General features: G+C 35.4%; 2 protein-coding genes across 5 annotated transcripts in view; one reads left to right on the top strand and one right to left on the bottom strand.

Annotated features, from left to right (window-relative positions):
* Nucleotides 1–63: 63 nt before the first annotated feature.
* On the top strand, nt 64–1,867 carry LOC130851856 (histone-arginine methyltransferase CARM1-like). The gene is made up of 2 exons (XM_057732558.1): nt 64–76; nt 909–1,867. The coding sequence occupies exons 1-2, from the start codon at nt 64–66 to the stop codon at nt 1,865–1,867; spliced, it is 972 nt and encodes a 323-aa protein (XP_057588541.1).
* Nucleotides 1,868–10,088: 8,221 nt separating this feature from the next.
* Nucleotides 10,089–15,549, bottom strand: part of TMEM168 (transmembrane protein 168) — a 49,859-nt gene continuing 44,398 nt past the window's right edge. For all 4 annotated transcript variants that reach the window (XM_057731575.1, XM_057731574.1, XM_057731573.1 and 1 more), the window contains one exon: nt 10,089–15,359. In XM_057731575.1, the coding sequence (XP_057587558.1) occupies nt 14,812–15,359 (548 nt within the window). In that variant the 3' untranslated portion in view covers nt 10,089–14,811. The remainder of the gene's footprint in view (nt 15,360–15,549) is intronic.

Below are 15,549 nucleotides of genomic sequence, written 5' to 3'. Positions count from 1 at the left end.
GTGTTTTCTTCTCCTTTCTCTATTTCTGCAATTTCAAATCCCCTTGGCTTGGAAAAACAGACTATGAACCAACCCGGTTTCCACATTATCTTAACATTACTCCATCTATCTCCTGTATTAACCTCTCTATGTTAGAAAAACTTTGTTAAAATGGATGAACCTAGAGATTATCATAGTGAAGTAAGCCAGACAAAGACAAATATTATATCACTTATATGTGGAATCTAAAAAAAATAATACAAATGAATCTACAAAATGGAAACCATCTCACAGACATAGAAAACAAACTTATGGTGACCAAAGGGGAAAGGGGTAGGGGGAGGCATAAATTAGAATTATGGGATTAATAGTTACACACCACTATATATAAAGTATATAAATAATAAGGATTTACAGTATAACACAGGGAACTATATTCAATATCTTGTAATAACAGAGAAGAATACACACACACACAACTGATTCATTCACTTTGCCACATGTCTTAAACTAACACCATATTGTAAATCAACTATTCTTCAGTTAAAAAGAAAAACTTTGTTATAGAACAGACGATCAAAATAACTATTGACATTTGAAGTCTCAGATTTTTAAGGAAAAACTTTTCACAAATATATAAAAGGGATGTAGAACTATGTTAAACCCTTGCCATTTTCAGAATATTTGTAGCGCCCTCTGACCTCATGTTCACAAAAGTCCACATCATGTGTTGATCTAAATGAAGATAATAAATCCATTGTAGTCTATAAAGTTGTGAGGATTAAATGATGTAAAGTAGAGTACCGAGCAAGACTTTACATGGCTGAAAGTCTGCAGGTCAGTCTTCTGTTAGAGAGGGAAAACCCACTGATGGTCCGCTAATCCAATTAATGATTGGCTCCAGATTCTTCTGGTAGGTTGGTGGTGAGCTGATGGCGTCTGTGTCTTCAAATGCTCACTCAACAGAGACACAGAATATTGCTGTATGGGGAAGGAGTCCATCTTGATTACTCTGGGCTACCACAGTGCTTTGCTGAAGTTTGAGTCTCATGCTGAACGGAGCGCATTTTCAAATACCTTGAAAAGATGCCGACATGAGAAAAAGGAATACTCGGTGTTCAGCCAGTGGACAGAAGAGGCGTCTGCCGTACACTACTTCCAGTTTTATGGCTGCCTTTCCCAGCAGCAGAATATGATGCAAGATTTTATGAGAACAGCCACTTACCACAGAGCCACCCTCCAGAACCACACTGACTTTAGAGATCAAGTCGTTGTAGATGTTGGTTGTGGATCAGGAATACTGTCATTTTTTGCTGTACAGGCCGGCGCTTGGAGAGTCTATGCAGCTGAGGCCGGTTCAGTAGCACAATATGCTGAGGTGCTAGTGAAAAGTAACCACCTTTCAGACAAGATAATTGTTTTGCCAGGAAAAACTGAAGAAATCTCACTTCCTGAGGCTGTAGATGTGACCATTTCAGAACCAACGGGATACGTGTTGTTCAATGAAAGGATGTTGGAAAGTTACCTTCATTCCAAAAAGTGGCTGAAAGCAAATGGAATGATGTTCCCCACGTTCAGTGACATCCACTTGGCCCCCTTTTCTGATGAACAGTTGTATGTGGAACACCACTCCAGAGCCAACTTTTGGTACCAGCAGTGCTTCTACGGGGTTAACCTGTCTAGTGTCCGGGGTGCTGCAGCGGACGCATACTTCAGACAGCCAGTAGTAGACACATCTGACACTGGGATTTTGATGGCTCGGACAGTGAAGTACACAGTAACCTTTATGGATGCGGAAGAGGCAGATCTCCACAGAGTAGAAATTCCCTTTGTGTTTCAGATGGCGCAGTCCAGCCTCATCCTTTCTTTAGGTTTGCTTAGAAGATAGTGACAAGCCAAGCCGTAAGTAAACGAAGACCTGGGAAGTCCCTTGACATGCAAGTTCATCCTTCATGTTCCAAACATGCATTCTAAGTTTTACAAGGATGTTTACATTTATTTAAATTCCCCCCCCAACTTTAAAATGTGCATCCTAATTTTATTGACAAATCTGTTTCTTGGTGCTTCTTTACCTGGACTGGCCCTTTCCAGCTTTCTGCATGTAGTTGAAGAATAATTTTCTTTTTTGGTTTCTTTTTTTTCCCCTTTTTTAAGTAAAGCCGAGTGTTGCTTTAATTTTTAAAGTATTTAAAAAAGAAATTGAACAAAATCCTACCTCATGTTTATAATGTATGCATATGTATGACGACATAAAAGCATGTGAGGAGTGATGTATTTGCAATTTTAATCTGTTCTTGCAAATGTTTTCAATAAATCAGCAGCTAGTGCCTAACTCAAAAAAAAAAAAAAATGATTGGCTCCATTTTGAATATTCTTTGAGGCTTCCTGCACGTACTAGAATTCCTCCAAATATTATTCTGTGACTTCGATGAAAGAAAACATTTTAAACTCTATGTGAACACTTCAACTGAAGAGAGAGCACATTAGACAGACCACTTAGATGGGATCCTTCCCTTTCCTACTGAGGGATCCCGGTGATTTATTTTTCCCTCTGTCTCATTTTCTCATTCCTGAAATATTGATAATAATAGTACCTCCTTCACAGAATTGTTGAAAGGATTAAATGAGTTAACATATATTAAGGCTTACAACAAGAGATTGGCATGTTAGCCAATGTTAGCTATCCTCTAGGGGTAAAGTAAAAAATATCTCCTAAATCAACTTGGCTTCTGGAAATTTATTTTTAGCTTCGTTCCGTAACAGCAAAGCTAGCCTTAACAGTTTTGTCCCACCACCAACTATAAGCAAACTAACAAAATTATGTTTAAAACCTAGTTTTCTACTTCCTTTTTAAAAATATGGCTCTCTATCAGAAGGAAAAAACTATTCTAAGCAGCTCTACAAAGCTCAGTGGATTATTTACTGAGTCTGTAGAATTGGCATGATAGAACCCACTTGGTAAACTGAATGTCTGCGGCTCACGTTAATCTGCTTTGTTTTGGTGTGCAGCAATTTCCAAATCTGTTATCTTTCTGTCAATGACAAATATGTTGGTGATGCAGATGGCCTCACTACAGTATTGTCAGAAACCTTGGCTGAAAGATGCAGTGTTACCTTGATTTTCCAAAAGTATCTTAATGATATGTTGGCAATTTTTAAGGTCATTTCAGATAGAGTGGCAATTATAGCTGCCACATTTGACTTTAACAATTACTAATTTGTATCACAAAACAATACTGGCTCATCAGCTTTATGTTTCTTCTCTGTGAATTATTCCTTATGGTGCTTTAGATAGATGATGCAGTGAGCATCACCATGTAGCTAGTTCATCTTATAAAGCTTAATTTTAAATGTATATAAAGAATGGTAAGATCTCATAAATGATGAACATAGGCATTCAAAGTCAATTGCTGATAGAACTTGGGCATGAAGTTAATGAGGCAGTTCATGTTTTCTAATAACTTTTCATCTACTGCATGGGAATTTCCATTAGAAACAGAGTTTAAGGTCCAGTGTGTCATCAATTTATCTTTTCTAGTGACGATTTTTGTTTTTTGCCAACTTGTTCTCTTGTAATGGTCTTGGGACAAGCTACGAGGGTGAGTCAAAAATTATCCGCACTCTGGCTGTAGAATTTACAGAAGTTTTAATGTAACCAGAGTGTGGATAATTTTTGACTCACCCTCCTACAATCACTCCAGCATTATATTGAATAATATTAAAACACAGTTAACAGATCAGTATAGAAGGCATTAGGGATCAAGCAGTAAAGAAGTGATGGAAATAAAAGTGAGTGTACCTGGAAATAAGTGACTTGAAGGAAAACAATCAAAGTCTTCCCTTTTTACCATTTGAGCAGAAAAGTTCTCATTTTGTGGTAAATAGATAACTCAATCCTTGTTTCTGAAAGAGCATAAAAATAGATTGAATACTTTTAAAAAGCAATATGGTTGGAAGATAACAGTGCTATGTCAAGAATCATAGCCAACACCAGTTTCTTCCTGGAAGTCATTAAAAAAGAATTGATTAGCAAGTTTGATATTCTCTGGCATAAATTAGATTTTATTTTGCACAAATCTTGGCTGGAAATGAATTTGCAAATTAAAATGTCTTCTAATGTAATTACATTGTCCTCCGGTATAAATCATTTCAGAAATGAAAACTACTTTTAACAAGAAATAAATGTGTATTCTTGGCAGAATTAAATGAAGATCTAAGTAGAAACTGAAGTGCATATGCAGTGTGGGCCACAAAATGGAAAAATATAGGATACATAGCATCTCCATAAATACTTGCTTTGAATATGAGTAGCTTTGCACAGGACTATAGGCTAAGTTTGGTACATTTGTTTTAAAGATCTATTTAACTTGAAGAATCTCAGGAATTTTACTTTTTAAAAGTTCAGTTTGTTGCAAAATATTTGTCCATCTGTTTCTTCTGGGCAGTTAAGAACTTAAGATATATTTAAACAACTTGACCAAACCCTGTTTATTAAATGGTAGGAATTGTGTCGTGGGATATATGTTCGGGTTGGGATGAGTTTGAACTGTTTTGAATCCTGTTTGGTCACTTACTATCTGAGCAACCTCAGGCAATCCTTACTGCCTAGTTGGGTATACAGAACCTAACCTGCAGGTTCATGGTGAGGATGAAAAGACCCGATGGACACAGAGGGCCTTGCTGATGCCCCAGGTATCTAAAGTATTCAAGAAGTAGCATTTTTAAACCTCCATTTATGGGAACTTATTGAAGAGGACTTCTTAGCACAAACTAAAGTGCTTAAATCAGTTACTCTTTTCTATCATACTCCCATGTACTATCCTTAAAAGTCTTAAAACGGTAAATGTGAGTTTAAACCTACCATCTTACTGTGATTTCTATTTATCCTGCTTGTTCTGTGTTCTGGTTTTTCCCCTTTCTTGCTTTTTTTTTTTTTTTTTTCCCTAATTCCACTTTTTTCTCTGTTAGTCTAAAAGTTAGGCAATTTTTTTAACCCTAGAAATAAGTTAATTAGTACTTTAACCCCTCGACAGGAAAATACAACCAATATGCTATTACTTACATATGCTTTTTATTTTAATACTTTCTATACTTGAAACCCCAGCTTATTATTATTACTTTACATAGTGTTCATTTAGATTTACCATGTATGGCTTTCTTTGGAATTCTTTCCTTCCTACAAAGCTAACCTTCTAGCCATTATCATTTCCTTCTGCCCAAAGAATATACTTAATTCCTTCCTGAAGATCTGCTGGTAGCAAATTCTCTAAGTTTTTGCCCAACAATGTCTTTATTTCATCTTCTTTCCTGAAGGATATTTGTGCTGGGTGTGGACTTCTATGTTGGTCATTGTTTTCTTCAGCGTATTGATTGCATAATTCTATTGTGCTTTGATGTTTCTTACTGCCGTTGCTCAAGTAGAGTTGTCAGTATACAGTTTTGCCTCTTTGAAGATAATTTATCATTAAAAAAAAAGCTAGTTGCTTTAGATTTTTCTTTGTTCTTTTTTTCCTGCAATTTCACTAATATGTCTGGATGTAGTTTTTTTAAAAGATCAGTATTTCTCTTAGGGCTGAGTAGGGATAGACTCTGCTCTTGGCCCATGGTGACAGGGGAGCCTGCAGATCACAAACACACACACAAGTGCATTAAAGAACACACGACTCTGGTTACCTGTGATCTCACATTTAGCACTGGATAACACTGCTCAGACCCCAGGGAACTGCTTCTTCATGTTTCCTGCCCAATGTCCTTGAAACAAAAGGCAACAACATCTGAATGCTGTGAAGTTCCTGGGTTGTGTCAATACCTGTGCAGATAGATACTGCATCAGAGCCAGTGGGATACAAACAAAGGAAGAGCTTAGGTAATAGAAAAAAGACAAGTCAACTTGTCTGGTCTCTCCATTAACATGCCTTGAATGCACTAGATTCTTGTATAAGAATATATCGTCTCCCAGTAGCACCAAGTATCCATTTTCTTGTTCCTCTACATGCTCTAATTTAAGATCCCAGAAGTACTCACAAATTAATGCAGTATTTGCAACAGTTCACATGGAAGCTGGCGAGTATTTTGCAAAATTAAACAATTCATATTACTCTTAGATGTGTATACATGTGGTCTAGGCATAACGTATGTGAAACATGACACTGACTTGACAATCGAACACTAGAATCATAAGTAGCTTTTTGACAAAAATATTTAATAAGATTTCATGGCATTTTCAAAAAGTCAAGTAAAAAGTTTCAACTTTAAAATATCTTGATCAAAATCCATCACTAAAACAATACCTTTTCACATCATAGTTAACGTTGTAAGATCATTTCTAGTTGAAAACACCTTACTTGCAAAAAGCTAGTTATAACCATAATTTTCTACATCCTAATACCCACTACATTCAAAGAAAACAATAATTTCTGGACTTATAAAATAAGGGAAGATGGATATCTTTTTATTTTCCACCTCTCCCTGAATAGCAAACTGAATGTAACACATTGCTTTTTTTAGCTTTCCGTTCCTATAAGTGTGAGGTTAAAAATGAAGTGTACGGGAATGGTCAAGAATTCAAGAAAAGCAATGGAATGGTTTTAATGAAGCCTCTTTTTTTTGACCATCCAAAGCCAATTGGTCCTGAGAAAGGGTATATGAAAACAAATTATTTTGAAGAACTTTGGTGTTTAATTTAAAATATTTTTAAATTACCCTGTGACTTTGTCCTTGACCCAGCAGTTATCTAGAAGTATGCTACTTTAAAGTATTTGAGGATTTTTGTAGATACCTTTTCATTTTTTATTTTTAATTTATTCCTGTTGCCATGGAAAATGTTTTGTTTGGTTGCAGGCATTTGTGATTTAATGACACTTGTATTCTGGCCCAGCATATGGTCTATCTTGGTGAGCCTTCCAGGTGCACTTGAAAAGACTGGATACTCTGTAATTGCTGACTCTTAATATTCTAAAAGTATCATTTAGGTCAAGTTGGTTAAAAGCGTTGTTCACATCTTGCATAACCTTATTGATTTTCATCTAGTTATTCTAGCAATTAATGAAAGAGCAGTGTTTCAGTCTCAACATGGTTATAGATTTTGCCTTTTTCCTTTGTTTCTGCCAATCTATGTTTCATGTATTTTAAAGCCCTGTTATTAGGTGCATGCACATTTAAGTCCTTTTGATAGGTAGATTCTTTTCATCATTATGAAATATCTCTTTTTCTGGAAGTGTGCTTAGTTTTCAAATCTGCATTGTCTGATATTAATATAGTCATACCAACTTTCTCATAAATAATATTTGCATCGTTATCCCATCCTTTTACTTTAAAACTAAATATGTCTTTATAATTAATGTGGTTTTTTTGGTAAAAAGCATGTTGTTGGATCTTGGTTTTCATCTAGTCAAGTGGTTCTCGATCAGGGGTGATTTTGTCCCTCGGGGCACATTCGGAAATAGCCGGAGACAGTTTTGGTTGTCATAACTGAAGGGAAAGCGATGGTGCTACTGTGGGTAGAGGCCACAGATGCTGTTAAACATCCTGCAGTGCACCTCCTACAACAAAGAGTTACATGGCCCAAAATGTCAATAGCACTGAGGGTGAGAAACTCTGATCTAGTTTGAAAATCTCTGACTTTTAATTGAAGCCATTAGCTCATGTACATTCAATATAAGATTAATTTTAAATCTGGCATCTCGCTATTTGTTTTCTATTTTTCTTAATGGTTCTTTGTTCTTCCTTTCCTGCTTTCTTTGGAATCAGTCAAACACACACACACACACATACATATACATGCACATATATTTAGTATTTTACTTTATCTCCTCTATTGATTTTTTAAAATATGCCTTTGTTTTAGCATAACTATCCTGTTCATCAAAGTCATGATGTATGTATGTGTATGTGTATATAGATATACATATACATATACAAATACATATAAGTGTGTATGGACACTTAGTTTCCTAATGCTCAAATTGTCCCAGCTCTCTGGAACTAACATATTCCAGGCTCATCATGTTCTTTTGCTGCTCCATCAAAAGTAATCAGAAGTAATCAGTTATTTCTCCAAAGAGCCCTGGATCCTTTCAGTGGAGAATAATATTCAGAAGCCATGATCTGGGATGTAGGTGTGTTCATTGCTATGGGGGCACTGGTAATCTCAGACCGTCTTAGTAAACAAAGCCAGGGATTATATGTATAAAAACATACACACTTTTCCTTATACAGTATATTTACATCTATATTAACTTCTATATCTAATACTTCCTCTTCCAATCCAACACGGTAGTGACTACTCTAGTTCTCTCCATTTCCATGTTTGCAATTCCCTTCTTCAACAGAAGAATCTGCTCCCATCATCTTAAATATATTTTCATATTTGATAAATCGTCCTTGTGTAACCAATCTCCCATCATCTCTCCCCTATCCCTGGTGTGGATGCTCTCCTTAGCCCATGCCAGAGAGCTCTTCTTTTGTGGGTCCTGCCACACACTCTGACACCCCATGCTAGGGACTGACCCCCACCCCAAGTACCCCAGTGATGATTTAAAGTTTTCTGATATATTTATTAGTCCTAGAATAACCATTTGGCTTGAAAATTCCTGTGTGCTAGTAACCTATAAGTCTGTCTTTTGACTGATTACTGTTGATAATGGGTCCAATTCCTCCCCTCTTCATGTCTTATAATTTTAAAAAAGTGTATTCTGTATTACGCATATAAGAACAGTGAAAACTGTAATTTGTGCTTGTTCAGAGACAGCATGCCTTTCACTGTAGGTGGTTAAGGTGAGGGACTTATCCTTCAGAATCCCCCAAGTTGAATTGAGCCAGAGCTAGGCTGAAGCTTTAATTACATTTTCACCTTCAATTAGCCCAATCGCTAGCCTCCCATGCCTCATCTGCCAAGATACTGAGCAATTTGATCTTTCTAGTGTTTGAACTGGAATGTCTGTTTTACATAGTTTGGATTCAAATTAGATTCCAACTCTGGCAATTAAGTGTGATGTGCAAAGCTGCATGAACTCTCTTTGCTTACGAGGCCCTCCTCCACTGTCACTTTCTTGGCAAAATTCAAGGGAAAGGGGGCAGAATTGTTGGGTCAAGTACTTACTGCCCTTGCAGACCCCTCTCACCAGCCCATAATGCTGTCAAGTTTGGCTGGTTTCCTCTTTCCTGCAAAATCTCCTTGTACACAGCACCTCTGATTCTAACACACCGGCACTCCAGACAGGCATTTGCCCCACGTATAGAAGCTGCTGCAGTCTCTGCTTATTCATGAAGGATTTATTGCTCTCTGGGATTTATTTCATCTAGATTTGCTTGTATACACTATTCTGCTGCAGCTCCAATAAAGAGTATGTTTATTTTAACCTGGAATGTTTCTAGTGTTTCCACTAGATCAAAGTTCTTTTGTATTTTATATCCTAAACCAGAAGTAAAATTTAATGTCACCATGTTTTTTTTTTCTCTCAATGAAATTTACTTTGGCTCTGAGTTTCAAGAGAGTGAACACATGCCTCTGTATCTTAGACTCCTCCAGTTCCCATTACGTTAATAGTAAAGGAATAAACAAGTGACTATACCATCAAGATGCAGGGCTCTATCATCAGACCAGAGATTTCAGCACATACCCAGAAGACAAAATGGATGAAAGAGTTTGAACTGGGTGGCAGAGAAAAGCAAGCAGTAGCCTAGCAGCCTCGCAGAAGATGCTTCTGGGGAGGTGTGTCTGAGCAATCCAGTACAACCCCAGAAAGGCTCTAGCATCAGAGACTGCTGGAAAATTAAGTAAGGAGCTGAGAAGTGGGGCTGATATTAGTACAATAATCAAAGGTATTTATACTGACCAACTGCCCCTCTTCCACATGTTTATGTGCTTACAGCCGGGTGTTTATCCCCTTGACAAAATATGCAAACAGTTCTCTAAAGGGCATGTAGGTATTTATACCTGAGTAAAACCTTCCTGTTCTTGGTATGTGAGAGTTCCCACGACATGAACTCTGATGTAAAGCTGAGTTTGAGACCCAATTTCTTACCCATAGCTGTGTCATTTGGGGAAAATTAAGTTCATTGCCTCAGTTTTCTAATTCATAGAATGAAAGTATATCCATCACAAAAGGTGGTTGTGAGGATTTAATGAAACCATGCATACAGAAGTGCTTAGCACAGTGCCTAGAACATAATAAACATTCAATAGATGGTAGCCATTGTCATTTTTGTTGTTATTGATGAATTAGTTGTTTTATGTGGAAAGAAGGAAAGGAATCCAAAGGTTTAGGTTTTGGAAAGAAAGAATAATATCTCTTCTAATTAGGTAGGAGAGAAATAGGTGAGAATGCGTATGAACGCACGTGCATGTAGATTACAAATAAAAATCCCCTCCCACCCCACTTCCCTTACCAAAACCTAGTTGTGTAGAATAAGAAATCAATATGTATAAGGACTCTAAAGAACCTAGAAATATCTATTATAAAATTGCATTAAACAGTACCCACATGAAATTTCATCTATATTCAAACAAATTATTTGTTTAGCAAAAGTTCATTGGCCTGTTTGAGTTTCCAAGACATAAGACAAAGGATTTCTTTTTTTCTGTTTAATGTTCTGTATAGAGTATCATTAACATCCAAAATTGTGTCCAGAGAATCTTCAGTGTTCTGAGTTAAGTGGAACAGAGCAAAGGACCTAGTGCAAGATTAAAACTGCTTTGTAGTCTTGTGATTTACACTAAAAATTAATGCAAATATTGCTCAGTACATTGGTATGTTTTAATATAAAAATATTTTTACTTCACATGGAGCAAACACTGCTGGTCTAGGGAGATATGCCATGTTCCTCACTTACCCTGTCACACCGATTTAAGACAGTTCAAGATTTTTAGGTCCAGACCAAACAGCAACAAGAAAAGTTTACTAAACTTGTCCACTTAATCTCAGTTTAAGTTCACACTTAAAAAAATATTGTGAGGTCATCACACAAGAGGACTGGCCAATTTGATTTTTTAAATCAAAAGGGTTTTTATATGTTAATATTAAAAAAAGCTTACTGATTAGCCTATAGTTTTTAATTTCAAATCAGCTTTGGTCTAAGTAATATTTCCTAACATAACACAAAAAACATAAATTACTTTATTAACAAAATAGTTGCACAAAACAACTGCTGCTTAAATTTCATTGTTTCATACTTTATATCTATGTGTTGCAACTAGTGAGGATACTCCAAAGATGAAATAATTTTAGTTTCCCTAGCTTGTCCTGAACCTGCTTATGTTTTGCAGGCCCATTTTTTCCTGATTTTACAGTCTAGTTGTCACTGACAGGCACAGCCAAATTCTTTCTTTGTTCGTGAGTCAGACTTTCTTTTAATAATTTCCATTTGTGATATATCTCCAATCTGGCTATATGTTTCTAATGGGAAATCAATGAAAGATTCAATCTGAATCATATCGAAGACATGATGAAAAGGGACTCAACCCACAAAAAGTCACTTTTTGGTGAAATCAGCTATGTTTTCATTCAAACCTATAAAAGTTTTTCCTTCCCTAATCTTGATCCTTATTGCTCTTTAATTACAAATGTGATATTTGTTTTCCTTTCATTGATTCTGTAATTGTCTTTGGTAATTATTAACTTAATGAGGATCTTCAAATAATGTCCACTTAAGGTAAAACTGTCCAGAAAATGTAATGATTTACAATCAAGTTACTCCAATTTCTCCTTAGGAGTCTAAATTCATTCACTCAGTCAAAAATATTTTTTAAATACCTCCTATTATAGGCAAGGCACTCTTCTGGGTAACTGTGTACCAGAAATATCAAGATATATAAGCCTCTGCCTGAAAAGAGCTGACAGCCTAGTAGCTTCCCAATAGAGGAGACATTCAAAAGTACTGACAGATCTAACTCCTTTGAGCATTTACCATCAAATATACTTAATCACATGCTTAAAATTAAGCCATTTTCTTCTGACATACATAATATTAACTATCACATCACCTGTGGAAAGGTAATGTAGAACATTTTGAAAGAGACCATGCTCTAAATGTGAAAGAATACCTATAAAAAAATGCAGTACCCCAAAACAGCAAATACATTTAAGCCAAAATTTACAAACAAAATGTATTATTTACAAATAGACTTTAATGAAGATTTTACTCTAAAAATTTCTACCCACTAATGCATTAAATATAAATGCATTTTAATTAGCAATGTAACTTTTTAATTAAAAAGTATATAACTTATGAAAACACTGTTCATAAAAATGGTTTTCTGAAAAAAGGTATTTTCTTTTCTATAGAACTTCATATTTATTAAGAAAGTTGAGATAGAAAGCTATGCAAAGGTAAATCCAAATATCCCAGGAAGAGTTTAGTCAGAGAAAATTAAAACAAAATTTTGAATGAAATAGCATAACTGAAAAATTATGAGAAAACAAACTTGACTCAATTTATCACCTAACAGTGTATACTTTTTTAAAAAAGATATTTTTAGAGGGGAGTCTTTTGTGGTTTTAGCAAGATATCATATAAGCAAACAAAGTGAGTCAACATTATGTTGAAAAACATCTCCATGTTGTCTATTTCTTTTTAGTGGAATGGTAAAATTTTGCCCTAACATAATTTCTATCACTTCAAGTAACTCCTTCCTAATCCTAAACATAAGATAAATGAAATGGAAGCCATGAGAAAATTAGTCTCATTGTCAGATCTGTTTTTTAATCTTTAGGTAAAAGCAACCAATCAATTTATCCTTACTGTTATATTCCTTCTCCATACTATCATTTATCATACTTTGTTTTTAAATTGCCATCTTTAATTTAGGATGCCATCTCTTAAGAGTCATTTATAGTTTCTTGCTTGTTTGGGTAGGAGAATTCATCAAACTTAATAAATAGGCTCAAGTCACATTTTTAGCCCAGAGCATTTTAATAGTACTTTATAGAAAATACGTATCAAAATATTAGCTTTGTGGCAGTAAACATGTCTGCTATCCTTTGAATGTGATTTTTAGTAAAATCTTAGTATCACTTTGTAAAGAATGAAGGATATACTTTTATATTTGGCTTTCTCAGTAAAGGGATGTGCTTTTGTTAAACCTAATTTGCACAATACTGGCTTGGAATTTAAAAGATGGTCTTAATGTTAATTAAACTGTGTTTTGTAGCTGTAAGCTCATGATTTTAACACTTGGCTTGTCTGCTACACTATTTCTGAAGAGTAATGAAACACTATACTATTTCATTTGGATGATGTTGATATAAATAACCAAATATTGGAAAATTTTAAATCAACCTGCAACTAACCATGAACTCTAATACTTGGACATTTTTTATGACTATCTCTTAATACACTAAAATATTCACTAACTGTTATTTGCACATTTTGTGAAAAATTAATTTTTAACAAAATTTTATTCAGAGCATTAGGAAAATCATACTCAAAACAGAAATAATCAGACTATATAACAACGCTGCATAGATAGTGGTACACAAGTTCCCTGACTCTGACTTCTTCCTAACTAAAACTGCAGTGTTCAAGTTACCAGGTAGAAAATGGTAGAGGCATTATTTCCTCCCTCTGAGGCTGGAAAAAATGGCTTTAATGGTGAGACATCACACCATTTAAACAACAAAGATTAGATTATCCCCCAACTTAATTCTACTCCCTCCTTGTTATTTCTCAGAGATGAAAACTTAGAATGTAAGGATTACTGGAAGGGAATAGGAGGTAAACTACCTCTTAGGAGATACCCTGATCCATGAAAAAACACTGAATTAAGTTTTAAAAATTACAACCACACAATTATGCGTAACTAAAATTGCCAATATGAATACTTTCTTACATAATACATTACATGTATACAAGAAAAAAAATGACCTGTTTCCAATCCTTAGACCTTCAGTAGAAAAGACTGTTACTACTAGTGGGGATCTGAAAAATAGCTTTCATGACAGAGCATTAGCTCTATAGTGATCAAAATCAGTTCTCAACAGGGAAAATCACCTAAATCAATGACAAATGGCTAAACTTCTTTCATAAGGTTACTTTTTGAAAGGGAAGACAATTTATTTGCAAGGAATTTGTAGCTGAAAACATCATTCATTAAGAAAACATTGTTACCCTGAGAAAGACTTAAAATTGCCAGTGCTTTCAGAGGCCCCCAACAATGCAGGAAGGAGCAATTTTGTAGGCTCTAGCTTCTTACAGTTACCTGTATGAAGAATGTTTTGACCTAAGCAGTCATTTGGGCTTCTCTGCCATACTGGTAACAGGTCACAGCCAAGAATTTAAATGTGATGGACTATAAGCGAATTTTGCATTCATTTCAAGCAGACTTCTTCCTTTTCCCTTTTCTAAGAGAGAGTTTGTAATTCTTCAGTTGGTCTTGGACTCAAACCTACTGTTCACAAAAAATAGCCTTCTGTAAGCAAATTGGTAGTTTTCTTACAGCAGTAAACGAATTGTCTGGTTTACATTCTCTAGTCTATGCCTAGAAAATAAGGCATTAGTAATTCTTCATTGGCCACTGCAGAGCAAAGACGCATGTCTTCCTTCTAATCAGAGGCATATGCAAACATTCCTCAAAGTGCATTGTTATTATTTTTAACATCTCTTATGCATTTACAAACTCAACATTTGTGACTCCCTACCTACTTTTAGTATAAAATGATGCTTATTCCCAATACCTTACATACACCATAATTACTTGAGAAATGACAAACTGTGAGCAGCTACAGAAGTAGCAAGATATTTTTTACAAATAAAAATACAGTATGCAAAAAAATGGCAAGTTAGTGATAACTGGTAGAATGAACTCTCAATTAATATTCCACTTTGGGTTCCAAATTAAGATTTGACAAGTTTGAAGCCTTGTCCTGTGTCCAGCACAGTAGGAAGAAACCAACTCATTTTTAATCTTTTCAAGCACCTAAAACAAGTTTTGCAGATCCAAAAAAGGTTCAGCCCACACAACCAATTCGCCAAATGCACTAGTGGATACGTAATACGAGGAAAGTATAACATCCAGTGCTTGGCCACATCACTTCCCGTTGGCAAATGCAGAGTGTAGTCACTCCACCGTTTTGACACACCATACACTGCTTTCACTACGCGTCCCTTTTCAGTCCAGCAGATGTTATTAGTGGAGTTGCAGTTGTATTCTACCCAGTCTTTTGTAAAGTCACCCAGCTGTGGTGGGTCAGCTTCTTCAATATCTATTGTCTTTGTCATCTCTGCTCCTTGCACTGCAATATATTGGTCATTGATTTTTCTCACTTCTTTCACCCAAGGGATTGAATTCTCACTGTCTAATATGATAATAAGTCGGGAACAGAAGGAACCATTCTTTTCTCGCCACCAATCTAAAAGTGTGTCAAGGCGTAGTATGTCTCCACCTGTGAACAAAAGAAAGTTTAGTAGAGCAAAAATTTCTGAAGTGTCTTACTAAGAATACTCTTTTGTCTTAAGTGTATTTTCTTTAAGTTCTTAAAATTAAATATGTAAGAAAAAAAAAGAGGGAGCCTTTTCAAAGTATCCTTTTCAGAGCAATTTTTAAAAACAGAAAACAGACTTTCAGCTTCAGGT

Source organism: Hippopotamus amphibius, chromosome 4, assembly GCF_030028045.1.
Source record: "Hippopotamus amphibius kiboko isolate mHipAmp2 chromosome 4, mHipAmp2.hap2, whole genome shotgun sequence".
NCBI classification, from domain to species: domain Eukaryota; kingdom Metazoa; phylum Chordata; class Mammalia; order Artiodactyla; family Hippopotamidae; genus Hippopotamus; species Hippopotamus amphibius.
This window is presented reverse-complemented; position numbering and strand designations above follow the sequence as displayed.